Source organism: Odontesthes bonariensis, chromosome 3 (assembly GCF_027942865.1).
Source record: "Odontesthes bonariensis isolate fOdoBon6 chromosome 3, fOdoBon6.hap1, whole genome shotgun sequence".
Taxonomy (NCBI): Eukaryota; Metazoa; Chordata; class Actinopteri; order Atheriniformes; family Atherinopsidae; genus Odontesthes; species Odontesthes bonariensis.
The window spans coordinates 22,455,897-22,472,734 of NC_134508.1; the positions used below are offsets into that span (position 1 = coordinate 22,455,897).

General features: G+C 41.1%; 2 protein-coding genes across 4 annotated transcripts; both read left to right on the forward strand.

The window, feature by feature from the left end:
- On the forward strand, positions 1-5,369 carry LOC142377816 (MICOS complex subunit Mic10-like). The gene is made up of 4 exons (XM_075462137.1): positions 1-92; positions 4,875-4,922; positions 5,003-5,112; positions 5,203-5,369. The coding sequence occupies exons 1-4, from the start codon at positions 32-34 to the stop codon at positions 5,209-5,211; spliced, it is 228 nt and encodes a 75-aa protein (XP_075318252.1). The 5' UTR covers positions 1-31; the 3' UTR covers positions 5,212-5,369.
- A 3,050-nt stretch (positions 5,370-8,419) lies between these two features.
- nbl1 (NBL1, DAN family BMP antagonist) lies at positions 8,420-14,929 on the forward strand. Of its 3 annotated transcripts, none has more exons than XM_075462140.1 (4): positions 8,420-8,893; positions 10,922-11,102; positions 13,071-13,182; positions 14,267-14,929. In XM_075462140.1, exons 1-4 carry the CDS (start codon positions 8,884-8,886, stop codon positions 14,549-14,551), a joined length of 588 nt encoding a protein of 195 aa, XP_075318255.1. In that variant the 5' UTR covers positions 8,420-8,883; the 3' UTR covers positions 14,552-14,929. The 3 variants fall into 3 exon arrangements, with proteins under 3 accessions (XP_075318255.1, XP_075318253.1, XP_075318254.1); XM_075462138.1 differs by having other exon boundaries at positions 8,876-8,964; XM_075462139.1 differs by lacking the exon at positions 8,420-8,893 and adding an exon at positions 9,041-9,257.
- Positions 14,930-16,838: the final 1,909 nt, after the last annotated feature.

A 16,838-nucleotide genomic window follows, 5' to 3' on the forward strand; every position in this document is an offset into this window, starting at 1 on the left:
TGTTCTCTGAGACTTCCTGACAGCAGGAAACATGGCAGACGAATACGGACGAAAATGGGACCGTTGCCTTTCTGATACAGCACTGAAAACAGGTTAAAATCATCTTATAATGTGATGTCTTTCTTATTGCTGTATTAAATAATTCAGAAGGGGGTCATATCTGGAAAATAAGGTGGGCTACAAGGCTCAGGCTTTTGTCGAAGTCCTTTTCTTAGTGGGATAGTAGTCTGAACATGCTGGGACAGCTAAATGTTACTGAGGTCAAAGTTGTCTGCTGACTGGATACAACTATACATTTGTTGATTTTAAGGAAACGTTTGATTGTGAAAGCACACATAGACTGGGGATATAAGTTAATTTCCGTATATTGATTCGGCTGTGGAAAAAAAAAATCGCCCATAGAGTATCATGTAAGTCGTGTACAACAGCAGCAGGATGATTCAATGACTTTGAGTTGTTTTGAGTGTTACATTTATTTCTGTAGCTTCCAGGCTCTTCTGTTTCAATTCCCCCATCACACATTGCATAGATAAACACTTATGGCAGTATATTCTGGAGCATACTGCTGGAAGGCCTAGCTACGAGCTGGGGCAAATTTAAGGCATGTGCCACGGACATGATTACATTCTTCCATTAGAATATTACTATAACACGTTCACTTTGTCTGCATGTACTGCAAGGTATTTAATTTATATGTGTTGGCATGTGTTTGATTATCGTTTTATGGAATTGCACTTAAACCAAAATGGAGATTCTGTTTCCTAACATTATTTTTTACGATATACTCTAATTCGATTGTGGGTGCTCTGAATAACTGCAGCCGTGCGTAACAGCAGATGGCTGCTCTGGCCACGTTGGAATACCTTGCTAATTCGACTTTAAGAAGATAATTGATGATTTTGGCACGTGCACTGCTTTAGTTTTAAGGGTGTTTTTCCTTTTTAGCTGTGTGATGAGCTGGGTCCAGTTTTAGAAGGCCAGAACTGAAACCTCAAAATCAAATGAATTTAATTCCCTCAACTTCACTGATGATCTTCTCAGTTTGGCATTTGGTGAAAATGAGCTTCTTCCTTGTTGTTGTATTAATTTTTGTGCCATTTTAGTTGTGGTGTAAACAATGTATCTATATGGCAGTTGTTAATTAGGGGAATGCCTATATCCATTCATCGTGCACTTTGATCAAAATTTCACCATGGTTGACATTTAAAAAAGAAAAAAAAAGAACAGAAGCATAAATACATGTGGTTTTATAAATCTTCTGGAAAGAATGCCGAGCCACATTTCTGTCTTTGCGTTTACATGAAGTTTCAGTCTTGAAGCTACACAGAGTTTTATACATCTGGCCCGTGGTCTCATAATGCGCATAATTGTGCCCACATGGAGCGTCCCAGGTCACGAGAAGCATTCCTGCTGAATGAGCTGTATTTTTATTTCCTTTTTCTGACTTGGAATACATGCTACTACCTGTGGCTGTTATGGGGCTCGCTTGAGTCAGGTGACCTTTGTGTTCACACTGCATAGATTGCACTTGTTAATAACAGCATAAGCTTTTGCTCAGACAGATGAGTTCATATCAGATGACCAGTGTTCATTCAGTCATTCATTTTGTTTAAACCCCCTTCATTGAATTCAAGGTCTTGGAGGCTGTAGTCTGTCTCAGCTGCCATTGGGCAAGAGGCAGGGCACATTCTGGACAGTCCACCAGTCTATCGCAGGGCCTTTACCGTTGCTTCTATTTGTTAATGCTTTTCATTTCTCTAGCATATCTCATTAGAATTTTTGAAAACTCTTATGATATCACATCTTAACACATCTTTGCGACAGATGCATTGGCAGTTCCAGCTCAGATATGATAAATCTTCATTTCTATATCTGCCCTACATATTTGACTTTGAAGTTCATGTTGTTAGTATTTACATTGTCGTGAATTTGACCCATTATCAGCTGGAATAAAGATTGATGAACAAATTGACACATATTACTACAATAAAAACATAACTTTTTTTGTTGTTCTCCCGTTCACTTCACTTCACACCTCACTTTAATTTTAGTCCACCATTTTAAAAATTCCATGCAATAGAACAATGGGCAGCACTGAACAGTTTACAGCACACATTTGACTTCTGATTTAAATAACAACGTGAATATTTATTTATTTGTTCCACTGATGGATGATTCGCTTTCCTCCATACGCTCTTCCTCTCACTCATGGCCACAGCAGAATTGACTGTGTTTAGAAAGGTTACACGCTGCACTTTACACGACAAAAGAAGTGAGAGGGAGCTGCTGTCATCTGGCAGTACAAGATCAAGCTAAATGGACTTTGGTAAAAATGGAAAGACCATGAGAGAGGTCAAATCCAGCTCTTTTTTTTTTTTTTTTTTTTCTTTTGGGACTGAAAATTAGCTGCATGTCAATTGATGCTTCAGAGCGAAGCAAACCGCAACATCCTCTGTGTAACAGGAAGCAACTTTTTCAAGTCCCGCATCGGACGGCCATGGGCTGCATGTCGTTCCCCCTCTCTCTGCCCCTTGATTCCTGTCTCTCTGAACTTTCCTATCCATTAAAGGCACAAAAGCCCCCAAAAAAGTATTTAAAAAAAAAAAAGATTTGATGCACTATAAATAATATCCACTTCAATTTATATGTGCTTCCTTTTGCCAACTTCTCTGCATACTAAACCACCAAAAGAGGAACTTTTAGGGTCCCTTACAATGATGTTTGCATGTTCTCTGAACCATAGAGAAAGGCTCGGGTGTATTATGATGTAAAGGACAACAGCTGGTTGTGGAGAAGCAGAAGCCAGGTCACCAGAGTTCCTGTTGACCGCTGCTGTGTATGATTGAGGCAGGCTGCGGCTAAGCTGTGTGGTTAGCACTGTGGCTGTTTTTCAAAATTGGGTGCAGCACTGATTACTTGCAACAGTCGTGTCGGCAGGGATGATTGTGCTTGCTTGGTAATGTATCGAAACTACTGTTTTCTTGAGATCCTGCTTTGAACTGGTGATGCATCTGTCCTGGAAGCACCAGGTGTTTTGAGGGAATGTATAGGACATGTACACCAATGACTTCTCTGGGCATCAATGATCATGAATAATATTGTTCTTTGCAGTGGAGAAAATAACAGTTTTCTTTGTGAATTAATCAGAAACTACATGTGAATGGTTCTACAAACCTTTGCACCCCACAATCTGCACACTTCAAAACCTTCATCCATATCCTATTAATCCAAAACCAGTAGAACAGCTATATAGCTGTGCTTTGCATGGACAGAATGTCATGCCAATCTGTGCTTTTTAATATAATCAGTTAGGGTTGAAGTGGTGAATCAATGAACTGACTTGGCTGTCTATGCAGCCAAGCTAAGAACTGGAAACGGAGGATTGGTCACCTGTCAGTATAATGACCTCATCATGATGTGACAGATGTTTCTTTGTTTGAAAATAATTATTAAAGCTGACTAAATCCTCCCAAAAACTCATCTACCTGAAGGAACAAACACGCTTTTACCTTGTGCTTCGTGTATCCTTGTCTGTGCATCAACATTTTCACAACGTTTAATTAGCCATTTAAAATGATATCAGAGACATGAGGACAAAGGGCAATAATTCCCAATAAAAATCGAAGGTTCAACTTATATTTGGGCTAATAGTTGCAACTTAAACTCAAAAGAAATATGCCGTCAAAATAATTTTAGAATTTAGGCAATAAACATCTCTTTAGATAACTTGATTGGCACAGCATTCAAACAAAATTATTTAGAATTGCTTTCTTATTGTCTGCCATTTGGTGAAAATACTCTGGATTTGATTTATTGGAAAAACCAACTGAGTCGTTTCAGCTCTGTGGGTTTTTCATTTCTTTCCACTCGAGCACAAAAGTTTTTGTTATAATCCAACCTCCTTAGAGATGTCCAGACAAAAGAAAAGGAGGCCAAAATGAGATATTGATCTGCCCTCAGATTTTGCCAGAGGTTTTATTGTGTTACTGTCAGTGGAAAATCGGTGGTTTAGAAATGCTCTGGCGGGGGAGCAAAGGGAGACCAGAGCTGCAACATGTGGAGAATTTGAACTGAGTCACTGCTTGAAATTGAAGCAGAGATACATGAAATATTGTGGTGATAATAAAGATGAGCTGAGGTTTTTGTGGTCTTGTTTGACATTTGTAAGTTGTGTAATAAAGAACAGTCTGAGGGTACTGGTTCAGGAACATTGGTCATGCTGCATAGTTCTCTGAATCCAATTAGGAGTCGGAGGGGCCCAAATGGCTGTTTTTATGTGTTTGCTGTGCTGGCTGGCCTGCTGTTGGGTGTGGTGTGGCCTGCAGCGAGGTGAAGCTAAGCGCACAAACACATTCCTCCTCAAAATCCCACTCTGGTCTCAGGATTTTGAACAGCTTTATGTCACTGACTGACAATCTGCTCGGTCTTACGCGGTCATCGCACTCATATGTGCACTTACTGACTCCTCACCCCTCCTGTCACCTGCCTCGTGGACACTGTCATCGTCCCTTTGTAGCTCAGCTACCCCCTCGTCGGCCCCCCCATTCACTGTTTTACTTCTGCCTGGGATGCTTTCTTTTTTTTTTTTATTGCTCTAATTTTGTTCTTGCTACTATAACTTGAGTCACTTCTTAAATAGTCAAGCAGTATTTTACTTGAAGTGCTTCAATCAACTATATTGCTATTTAATGTAACTGCAGTGATTTTTGCACAGTTTTCATTATCTTTGCAGTCTGACTCTCTCACATCCAGGCATTTGTTCCTAATGTTTATTCCTTTTGTATTTCTATTTGTTAGTGTACCTTAGATTGTGATTCTGATCTCTGTGCCGTCTGGCTGCTCATACCTTTCTTTTTTTCTCTCTCTCTTTGCAGTAACAGGCCTAGGCGTTGGCATTGTGCTCTCCGTCCTTTTCTTTAAACGTAAGTATTCTTAAATAAGACAGGTCGTCGGTAATCGCTCTTTTTAAGAACACGCAGTGATCCTTGTTTATTTCCACTAGGTCGCTCGTGGCCTGTGTCACTCGGTTCAGGCTTAGGGTTGGGAATGGGATACAGCAACTGCCAGCATGACTTCAGATCACCATATCTGATTCATGGCCGCATGGTTAAGGTTAGTACACATAGGAAAATGTGTTGTTTCTGAGAGGATTATGACACACGAATGCGTCATTCTCAGTCATTTCTCTGTGCAACTTCACAGGACCAGTAATGAAGGAGTGAAGACGGCCGCGACTTTCTCATCTGTTTCTGTGCGTGTTGTTCTTTTGCTGCTCATCTCCTGCCTGGCGCTGACATTCAACGATGCACCCATTGTGTAAATCAAAGGGCAATAAAATGTATATTTAATAAAGTCATAGTTGAAAGCTCTTTCTGCCCCTCTTGTTTTTTTTTTCTGTGAATGTTTGAGAAGAGTGAAAATGTGGTTTAGGGGGTGGGAGGTAATTCTGTGTGTTAATGAGCTGGGAGAGTTGAACTCCTGCTGTTTTGGAATGAGGGCCAGGCTCAGCATCTGCAGCCCTTTCAGAGTGTGGGAGTATAATAAGTTGTACTGAATGATGGAATAAAGACTTGCAGTCGGACGAAGAACAAAGTTGGTGTTGAGAGAGCTTTTAAAGAAGGAAAGAAAGTTATGTTTAAATTCGTTTGTGTGACATGAACATCCACTGGTTTTCCTATCTGGAGACGCTGGTGTCTTGGTATGATACGGATGGGTAGATCTCTTTCAGATATCGAGACGAGACGGACACCAACCATGATTTTATGTATTATAGACTAAACACAGTAAAGCGTGCATTGTAGTCCCGTTCAGGGTTGTGAGAGAAGTTGAAGAGAATTTGCCTCGACCGTAACTGTTTTCCTCTCAGCGGGTTGAAAAGCATATGCATCTACATATCAGGAGAAATCTCTCATATCCCGTGTATCTTTTGGCTGTGTGTTTCTTAGGCAAGATTGTTTTCGAGTGTGATTGATTACGTTTGTGACTCGTGTGTGGTTGCACGGGCCTGCTAGGTGGTTGGTGTGAGATTGCGCACACGTTTATCCAGCCCCCTGGTGGAGCAGAATCCGTGGAATGCAGAGAAATGCCTTTTCTGGACTGGAGCTCGGTCTTATTACTAACAGGTGAGTTCTGCACTTTGCACGTCTGAGCATAACACATGTTGAACACTTTCACATCAAAGACGAGACTGCCGCCCTCTCAATTACACAAGACGCTCATATTTTCCCTTTTCATCAGTAACAGTTTTTTCAGTAATGTAAGCACATACATTCCTGCACACAAAAGAATCAAACTTGTTCCAATGTGTTCAAAGGCCTGTTTCCTCAGCACTGGTGTGCTGCGATGCATCAAGCCCAGAGCAACCCTGTCAGAAATTAAGCCGTGTCACTCGTCCCCTTTCCATTAGAATATTTGTTTGCAAGTGAAGCGTGAAACAGATAGGGGTGTTCGTGGACGTGAGCCAGGCTGAACACCTGCGAGCAAAGGTGCACTGGTCCAAAGCAGGGCTGGAATGGGATTTCGCTTTGTGTGTCAGCCAAAATCCAAAGAATATGCCTGTCTGAGAATTCTCCACGATGAATTAAGTCCCATAACCTTGTCCCAAGTGTTCATCTAAAGGCTAAAAACTGTTAAATTAGTAGTTGTGAATTTCGTGGATGATACCACTGTCCCAAAGTGCTTTCTGAAATTAATTGTGTTGTGTTATCTTCTATGTAAAGTGAACTACGAAAGGAATATTTGCTAAGTGTGCTTCATGCACATTTGGCTCTGCATTTAACCCACGTCTCAACTATGCAAACGCACCATGAGGAACAGACAGCTTAAGCACCTACACCCTGCAGGCAGTGGTCATTCTCAGAGCCTGGCACTTTGGCTGTGGGTGGGGATGGAGTAGCTGCCCCCACATAAAGATAACCTTATTTTGCTGTGAATTAGCACTGGAGGTGTATTGAACGACAGGAGCAGACATTACTCCGGCTCAGCAGTGCTATCCACTCTGTTGCTTTGAAAAGGTAATGACCTCGAAGCTACCGGAGGTGATTAAGTTAAATAAACTGATTTAATGAGGTGCTGTACTTAAGAGCAATTATGTGGCATATGCTTTACCTTTCATTTTGTGCAACAACCTAATTTTATTATAGCCTGTGCTCTACCAGAGCCCTTTATATCAGTTTTACTTACTTTAGATGACATCTGAACCATAATGACGAAATAAGCCATGTTGCTTCAGCTCAGTTTAGTACTTATGAAACAGTTTGCCTTGGCACCACATTTTACAACTTAATTGTGAAGGCAGATCTTTAACTCAAGTAACAGTGGTGATAGTAGATTGGTCCTCATTTTAAGTAAGTTCTCACATATCATATAACTGTTATTATAGAGTTGATATCATTGTTATTACTTATGCATTAATGTGTAATTAGAGTATTTCCACGGTTTGGTACTCAGTGAAACCATTTGCTGAGGCAGCTAGCAGCCTGTCAAATTTTTAATAATCACTGTCTTTTATTATGTAAACTCTTAAGTTTGTAAAGTATCATTTGGAGCCTTCAGTCTCATATAATTGTTGAATAAAAAGTACAATACTTTCCCTCGAAATGTACTGAATGCGGAAGTATAGATTAGCAAAAAAAAAAAAAGGGTCTTTAATGTAAGCAGTATAGTAGCCTATACCACATAAGTTGGAGTTGCTTATGTGGCTTTTAGTTTTTATCTCAAGTGAGCCTTTCACTGTGGAACTCACAATGAAGCCGGTTCTAGCATCCGAGTTTGTATGTTTTCCATTTTCCTTGAGAATCCACATAGTTTATTCAGCAGAGAATGCTGCTCCATGCTACTGTCGGTATTTTTGTCTCAGAAAAGACAAGAACATTTATCACTATAGAAGACTTGGCCATCAGATTCAAAAGCCCAAAAGGTGGGTTTGTGATTTCCTGTAGTCTCATTTAAATAGAATTTGAAGGAGGTTCACTCAGATCAGCCAAACCAGGGAGCATAATGCCTCTCAGCAACACACATGCTTGTGTGAGTCTCAGTGGTTTCACTCCAGACCTCAAATAAATCAATTTGTCATGAGCTTCTGTTTATTAACCAGCTATTCAAGTCATTTCAACATCCCAAAGTTGTTCTTAATGTGCCTGTTGAGTAACAAGGGGGTTTGAGAAGTAAGGGAACATTCACATCTGCTTTCCAGTTGTGCATCATTATTAGACTTTGTTGTTAAATGTTTAAATTGTAAAATCTAACAGCATGTGTTATCAAAGCAATGCCAGATGTGTGTGGATGATTGTAAACATGCCCTGTATGTTTAATCTTGTTATATTTGCATATTTGTATAGTAAATATGATCGCTCCTCTATGGGGAAACATTTGAAAGCTTTCCAGCAGTTTCCCTCCCTCCCCGTTTCGTTGCGCTCAGAAACGGCACAGCGGGACGCCTGTCTGAGGGCTCCACCGCGCCTAACCCTTGCATGAGAGTTTTACAACAAAAGACAACAACTCGGAAAGTGTTTTTCAGTGAGGTTGCAGGGGAATTTAACACTGCACGGGAGGAGAACAAAGGGGAGGGACGGTCTGCGCTGATGGACTCTGAGCTGAGATAGTGTTCTACCCTATCTCCCCATCCTTCCCCCGCGGACGAACGGACGGTGCTCTCTCTTTTTCCGGATGATGTAACTGTTTTATGACAGGCTGAACTCGGATTATCTGTGCTTCCCGCGACGTGCGCACATTTCCCTTCAATCGCAAACTCACAGGGATACCCTGCGACTACCCGCATCCTCTGTTTTCTGGAGCCCATCGTCCAGGTTTGGGTGACGCGGCTCGGCTCGGCTCGGCTCAGCGGGACGTCGCACAGAGCTCAACAGGCTGTTCCCGGCGAGGATGAGCGGAGGTAAATGCCTCAACTAACCCGCGACCTCTGCTGGGTCTACTTACCCAGAAAGTACTCAGTTACTCAGAAAAGTAAGCCCGTAGTGCACATTGCACTACACTCTTTCGTAGTTAGCTTGAAAATGTTACACTTGTTGACAGTGACGGTCGCTGCTGCCAAACTACGCTAACGCTTCAAACTCGATGAATTATTTGACGCCGAAAAATCCCGTGGACTACATTCACTCAACTGAGATAGCGGGTGTTAATGTGTTATTAATGGAGAGGGCAAAGGAGGAGCAGGAGGAGATTTTTTTGGCGTCTTGTTAGCCTTTTTCTCTTGTAGCCTACGTTTATACGGATTTGTATGTGTTTACTGCATTCAGGTAAGACACTGATTTAAATGACGTGCTTTTATTCATAAGCCCGAGGAAATGCGAAAATCCTCTTTGTGGAAAATGTAACCACAAAGAGGTCAAATTATAAACAAAAAATCTGATACTGAACCTCAGATCATCCACATTTGGATGAAAGTGGCTTCCACATGTGAAAGTATCACGAAAAAGACCAAAACAGGACACAAAATAAGCACAAGAGGAACAGTATGGGAGATGCTAAAGGGCCATGACTCCTACGCAAAATGAAACATTAACACAAACATCCACAAAGCGCCATGGAGAGAGAAAAAGTTCTTCTTGTGACATCCACAGTCAGGCATGGTCACAAATAGACACAGAAATTTGGGCCAAAATTGAACACAGAGACGAACATTCTCAAGATACTCATTTAGACCCACTAAACAACAGCAAATCATATATTTATAGTTTGTGGTTTTGTGCTGAGGTGGAGAAAGTTGTCGGGTCTGATATGTAAGCAAGTAGTAAAACCGACGTGTAGAAGTGCACGTGAGAAGTTATGCATTCAGATTTGTATTCAAGTAACAATATGATAGCGTCACAAATAAAAGAGCATGATATAGCACAGCACAATTCAGAACAGTGCATATCATTGGATTATAATTACTGACACATTTATGTCTTTACTTTAATGAAGCTAGTGACATATCACCTACTTTAGTAAATATATGTATATGCTTTGTAGCTTGTCAAATTCCTTGGGGATCAACAAAGTTTTGTAATCAATAGTATTACACGATTTATTTGATGGTTCAACTAATTCTGCTAGTAACTATTCGCCAAAGTTAGGAAATAAATGCAGAGTTCCTGAAAAAAGTTTGGACACGTACATTTATTTCCCCAAACTAACTGGTACTAGAGTTTGGCAGAAAGTACTGTTGTTTTATACTCCATCCATGGCAGCAAGTTACCAGTTTTCTGCTTGTATCTTCATCTTTGTCTCTATCTTTAAGTGACATGTGACGAAACACGGTTAACTGACAAAATTATTCACTTAAGTGAACAAAATCCAAGCCTGAACTCTTGAGGTTTGAGCAGTACTTCCCTCCTCACAACACCGTGTCCTCCTTTATGTCTTAAATATGTGCACATTATCATTTAAAATAACGGTGTCAAATCTTCTTAAACAGTGTCAGTAAGAGGCAAATGGAAGCTCTGCAAAGCGTGTGAAGCAGTGGATGTGGGTGACCACCGGACACTTTTTATATGCAGCAGGAGAAAAGGGTTTTGTAGGTTGTAAATGACGTTACTGGTTGAGGCATTTTTAAAGAAGTATGTGAAACAAAACAGAGGACAGCCACGGTGTAATAGTCAGAAGGTATGCAGACATTTGCACCCGTCCCTCATCCTTTGAACCCAAAATAATCCTGTTCTCACTGAACAACACTTAAAAAGCTGTCTCTCAATCATTCGAATAGCCATCCCTGACAGCTGGGCAAGATCTGATGCACAGGGACCGGTTTCAAGCTGGTAATCACCAGGAAGTTGTCAATCTGCAACAGCGGGGATATGTAAAATTCCAATTTCATGTTCCCGGAAGAAGCAGTCCTAATCTGACCTGAAGAAATCAGGTGACATTTCTTTCAAACAAAGTTAACGGAGTGCTGACACACTGTGGTCTTCTGCTCCTTTAGGTGCAGTCATGTGGCAGAGGATTCAGATTTGCTGCGCACTGTTTGCACTGTATTCAGCGGCACCGCCTGCACACATCAACCGTCTGGCGCTGTTCCCTGACAAGAGCGCCTGGTGCGAAGCCAAGAACATCACACAGATAGTTGGGCACACGGGATGTCAGCCTCGCTCTATTCAAAACAGGTCAGGATGAAGGCCCTCTCTGTCTCTGTCTGACAATCTCTCTGTGCAGCTGGAAAAAAAAAAGAAAGAAAGACTGATGCAGAAATGTCAAGCTATCAATAAATTTCATTCTCTGATTCCTCCCTCATCCACTTTGTAGGACCTGTCGGGGTTGGTACTAACTAAACTTCTTTCCACAGCACCATAGAATGTTACACAGCAATTAGCTAATGACACATTCTCTTAATCTTAAGCACTTCAACAATCCCCCTCCCAAAAAAAGAGAGAAAAATTACCACTACTATACCAAAAGCCCAAAATGTGTGAATAATCATAAATGATCATGGAGCAGATGTTTGCTCTGACTGTTGATTTCCATTAGGGCCGTCACTTTTATATCAGTGTTGGACATCCATTCGAATGTGGGAAGCTTTGAACGCCATAATCCCTTCTAAATTAAAAGTCATAGTCTTAGTGTGGGCTTCAGACCACAGAGTATATGGATCTGTTCCTCCTTTAAAAGAAAATGTCTTTGCTAGGTTGCTACGAAAAATAGAGGAAACTAGCAGCAAAGTTGTCCCAAGAGGAAAATCACTAGAATAAATCATCTGAGAAGTGCTCCGGACTCTACGTTATACACGGCGTAGTAGCAAATACAGATGAGTCAGTCAGTCATTTCTGTGTAAAACAGCTAGCTTACTTTATGGCACCAAATCTGTGGCCACGCTAAACATAAGTAGGCCATTGTCATTGCTCTTTAGCACAGTCTGCGACAACGAGCCCCTTGCCAAAGGCTCATAGAAATGCCATCACTGGCAAAATAGCAAGACTTTACATGCAGAGACACAAAGCCCATGGGTATTGTGGACGACATTCAGAAAACATTCAAAGAATCGAGTGTCCATTTCGAAATCATTCGAACTTGATTTTTTTTTAGAAAAAAGACTTTAAAACCAATTCTTTAACTCATGGTGACCTTGTGGTTGGAAACTGCGTTCAAATATCCAATCAAATCATAGCTAAGACATGGCTGGAGAGATTCAGGTTTAATTTTTGCCAGCTAATCCCACGAAAAGACCAACTCTGTACTCTGTACTATTTTCCAGCACTCAGCCACAAGCCCATTGGTTTCCCTCCAAAGACATCAACCTTAGAACAGAAAGTCGTGCATTTTTAAGAAAGGCTAAATTACTTTTTTCAGTTTCAAACGGTTGACACCAGCAATTATTTGGAGAAAGCAGGTCTGCAAACTACATATTTTACATGTATTTGTATGATTTCCTTGTTGTGTTTTTAACTATACTCCCCATGTTCATCTGAAGAGAGAATAGAGGGTTTCCCACCTCAACTTTAGTTTTTTTTAGTTGGACAATTTTTCTCACTTAAGGGCTTCTATGTGCAATGTGATGGAGAAAATATAATGCATGTCCATATATGTGGAATGTCTAAATATATGTTTGTTAGACAGCAGCGAGTTATGGAGCACATTTATTGGTATCATAGTGCTGCATGACATAGCCTAAATGAGTCTTTTTGAAATTTTTCATACCTGATTGAAAGGTTATTATACCACGTGTCCCACGTTTTAAAACACAGACAGATAAAATGTCAACTTTTATTTGGCTCTAATGTTTGGGTTTTCACCAGAAAGAAAGAAAGAAAAAGAAGAAAATAATGAAAAGATTGATGAAAAAAGTTCAAAGTAAAGCTGTTGACACGGATCGGTTCAGTGTTTATCAGGGGGAAGACGAGCTTTTCATTTCCGATTACAGGTTGGCAGATGTTTCACCGGCACTTGTGAACAAGTCTCCATTTTGTGACTGTGCTTTTGGCCGGAGTTTGTGAATCAGTTCAGATTTCAGGCTTTCTTTTTCCCTGCAGCTCCTGCTTCCACAGGCATGAGCCCTCCAGTCATGCAGCCTAATCAAGTACATTGTGTTTGTATCCAGGCCCATTTGAAACCATGCACTCTCTCCTCCTCGTTTGCAGAGCTTGTCTGGGCCAATGTTTCAGTTACAGCGTCCCCAACACATTCCCACAGTCGACCGAGTCTCTGGTGCACTGTGACTCCTGCATGCCTGCCCAGACACAGTGGGAAGTGGTAAGAGTTATTGCACATTAGCTCATGTAGCACGCACACACCAACACTTACTTGTCAAACTAGGACACAAACCGCAAGCTCCACACATGAAAGATGGTGTGGATTTGCTGCTTACTACCAAAACAAAAAGCCGAAGAAACTAAGCAAAAGAAGTGAAATAGAAACCTGCATTCGATATTTTTTTTTTGAAGTTCATTGTCTCTTTTAGCCAGAAAGGAATTCACTCTTGTGAAAACAAAGGCTTTGTGGTGAGGTTATGTAGTTTGGTGAGCTGCCAGGTAGACAAGGCGGGTGGGACCACAGGTGAGGTCACCTCATGTTTCAGTGGAAAATATTGTATCTCTTAGAGCCGATAGCTGCTGCCAGATCTTTGATTCATTTTCTGTTGCACAAGAATGGCAAAAGAAAGTGGATTTACACCCCGACTTTACTCTTAATGATCTGTAAATGGATGTTTATGTCTGTGGTTATGATTGTTGTTTCAGGACTTTAAACAAAATTCCGTTTGAACTAAAGCAAAGTCGGCTCTCACGAAAGAGGATACTGCTCCCTGCTGCTTTGGCTCTTGATAGATTTGCTGAATGACCATTTTCAGTGGAAAATGGAAACAGTGAGGGGGTATTTGTGTGAGGTCTGGAGAGCGGGCTGAGTTTTTGTAACACCAAGGTTTATGGGGGTTGCATATTTTCTGTTAATTTTTATTAAGGGTTTTCCCAGTATTTCTTTGTTCCGCTGAATCTCAAGCATTCACGGCACAAACCGTTTAGAATGAAAATACAGCACTAACAAAACAAAAGGGCAGCACTCGGGACTGAAAATCAGCTGGTAAGGGGGGGATCAAACACACATTTATCTATTCACATGTGGCACTGTGTACTTATTGTAATAAGCAGCTAAACATCTCGTGAAATGTGCCAACACGCTAAGAGATGGTAATTATTAAAAAGTGAGGAGACAAACATAGAAATACAGTTCAAATGAACATGAAAAGTATCAATGATAAGTAAAGAATATGGACAGAGTAATCCACTCTGAGCATATTCATTAGTATCTACATGCTTTAAATGTTGGTGTGTCTGCTCAGGTGACTCTGGATTGTCCGGGCAGTGAAGAGTCTCCACGGGTGGATAAGTTGGTCGAGAGGATCTTCCACTGCAGCTGCCAGTCATGCAGTAAGGAAGGTGCCCAGGAGGGGGCAGTGATGCAGCTGTATCCAGCAGACAACACCCTGGATTCAGCTCCGTCTTTGTCCGACACCCTCAGCGGAGCTCAATCCCACCCTTTGCCTCACACAGATGCACACTCCAACAAGCATGTCCTGCTGCACACAGACCATCACACGCTACCGCATACATCAGACGGAGGGTAGGACCGTCACCCGATTGTCCAAACTTAGTAACTGAGCTCATCTCTGCCGCCCTCTCTGCTCTCCTCCACACTGCATCTTCTGTACGAGTCTGTAGTATTGTTAAAGCACTTTGAAGATATGGCTTCACTTTGCATTAAAAGCTTTTTCTGAAGGCACACACACACACACACACACACACACACACACACACACACACGCGCGCTATCAGAATGCACTCAGTTGTTTATAAACTCATACAAACACACTCATTTATGCACTCTTGTTTGCTAATCATCACATGCATTATGCGTGCGTTTGTGCATCCAGACATGACTGTAGCCTGTGAATAAACTGTAGGCTTTTAATCTGCTTTCAATGCAATAAATTCAATTGTTGTGATCGTCGTCTCTTGGGTTGCATTCACACAGTTCAGGAAAGTTCAGGGAAAGTTTGTTTGTGTGTTGTCTCAAAGCCCTAACCACAGTTTCCCTTCAAAAACAAAGCTGTGTTGTTTGGCGCCTGGTCTTGATCTTTTTGATCAAATGAACTCCAGCCGTGGACAGACATGTAGCAGATAATTGCAAAAACACACTTTTGCATTATTGCAATTTTACATACAGTCAAACTGTATGTATTATAGCATATTGTGCTGTTGAGCACATAAAACTCAGTCAATTCAAAATATTTTTTAACCTCAAACCTTAAAAGAGAAAACGTAAGATTAGTCTTTCTCAGAGGGAAATATGTGTGCACAATCATTAGGCAGCTGCGCTGTTAAAGAACAGTTTCTTCTGTTTCTTCTATATTTTTGGAGTAAGTGTAACAAAATAAGCAGCAACAAAAAAAAAGGCCAACACTTTTGGGATTTTAGAATCGGGGGAAGAAGGAGGATATATCATTATTCTGTCATCTTTGAAACCTTTACAAGCTACCCGAACGATTCACTACTTTGACCTGCGTGATGGAGCATCGTCCCTGCATAAAAATCGTGGCCTTGAATTCCTTGTCGCCTTCCCGTGCAACCGTTTGAATAATGTGACTTTCAGCTGCTGGCAGGAGGTTTTTCACAGCCAACCTTCAAACCAACAAGGTCCATAGCTCATCGTTATTGGTGGCAGCCAATACCAGTACCGGTCCAGCATGCTGCGTCCTGATTTGATGTAGTTCCCATTCGCAGGCCCATCAACCTGCTGCATTGAGAGTCCCGCTCAGCTCACCCGTCCATAAAAGTCCTGGGTACTTCTGTCTTTATGTGATTCTTTGCTTAATTTCAGTGCTTTAACATGTTTATCTTAATTCGCTTGTATTTTTTTTGCAGATTTACAGTATTTTGTAAACTGAAATAGAACAACAAGTTGATTGACTAAAAACTGATTGCCAATTTTGATCAAAATAGAGTCAAAGTCTAAGTTTAACACCATATCTACAAACAGAGTCAAAATGATTATTTTTCTTTGGAGTAAATTGCTTACTGATATAATTCTATTTAATTCAGTTGAAGCTAATATCAAGCAGGTATCTGGCACAGTTACTGTCTTTACAGTGCACACAGCTGAGCTATCATGAGAACTGATATCAAGTGATATCAGTGATGATATACTATTCTGTTCTTACTTTTTGTTGAAATGGTTGATTTTATTAAGATTTATCATTAGACAAATCGATAGATAGATAGAGAGGGAGAGAGAGATAGTTTCCTTTAAAATGACCCATAGTTGCGGTGCTACTTGCCGCTGGATGAAGATGAATTACCATGGCAACCGGGGTTGTTGCTCCGTCAATGGGTGGTTAGTGGCCTAATGCATGGCTTGAGGCAGAGTGAGGGAGCCAGAGACAGACACAAAGCTTCACAGTCTTAAAGGAGTCAAAAAGAACACGTGTGCCGATTTAAGCCAAATCAGTTTCCAGTTACTGGTTACTGGTAGAAAGTCATGTCCATCTATATTACATGCTGGTTAAAAGGTTCCCATCCAGTCCAGCAGATGTCAGCAGATGGTGGAGTCTTCAGTCTGAGGAGGTAAATATTTACGGCACAGCTCTTAGCTCACTTACAATTTCTTCAAAAAAATGGCATCACCTTTCTTTCACTTCGTCGGACAGTCCCTCGTCCCTGTCTCCACCCCCAGGCGAAGAATTTTCTCCCAGCTCTGTCTCCATATCCTCCCATCTTTGTCTCTTGCTCTCTGTAATTGAATTTGATCAGCAAAAGGTTGACTGTCTGTCTGAGCAGGAAAACAAATCGATCATCCTCTTATCTCATAGTCACACAGTGGACAATGTTTTCAGGTTGGTGAAGGCTAGAGTATGG

Bases quoted from the DNA above. Each gene is read 5' to 3' on its own strand.
- LOC142377816 (XM_075462137.1), top strand. From the start codon at position 32: ATGGCAGACGAATACGGACGAAAATGGGACCGTTGCCTTTCTGATACA. The intron at 93-4,874 runs GTTAAAATCATC...CTCTCTTTGCAG, and splicing joins TGATACAGCACTGAAAACAG to TAACAGGCCTAGGCGTTGGC. The intron at 4,923-5,002 runs GTAAGTATTCTT...TATTTCCACTAG, and splicing joins CTCCGTCCTTTTCTTTAAAC to GTCGCTCGTGGCCTGTGTCA.
- nbl1 (XM_075462138.1), top strand. From the start codon at position 8,898: ATGCCTCAACTAACCCGCGACCTCTGCTGGGTCTACTTACCCAGAAAG. The intron at 11,103-13,070 runs GTCAGGATGAAG...CCTCGTTTGCAG, and splicing joins CCTCGCTCTATTCAAAACAG to AGCTTGTCTGGGCCAATGTT. The intron at 13,183-14,266 runs GTAAGAGTTATT...GTGTCTGCTCAG, and splicing joins CCCAGACACAGTGGGAAGTG to GTGACTCTGGATTGTCCGGG.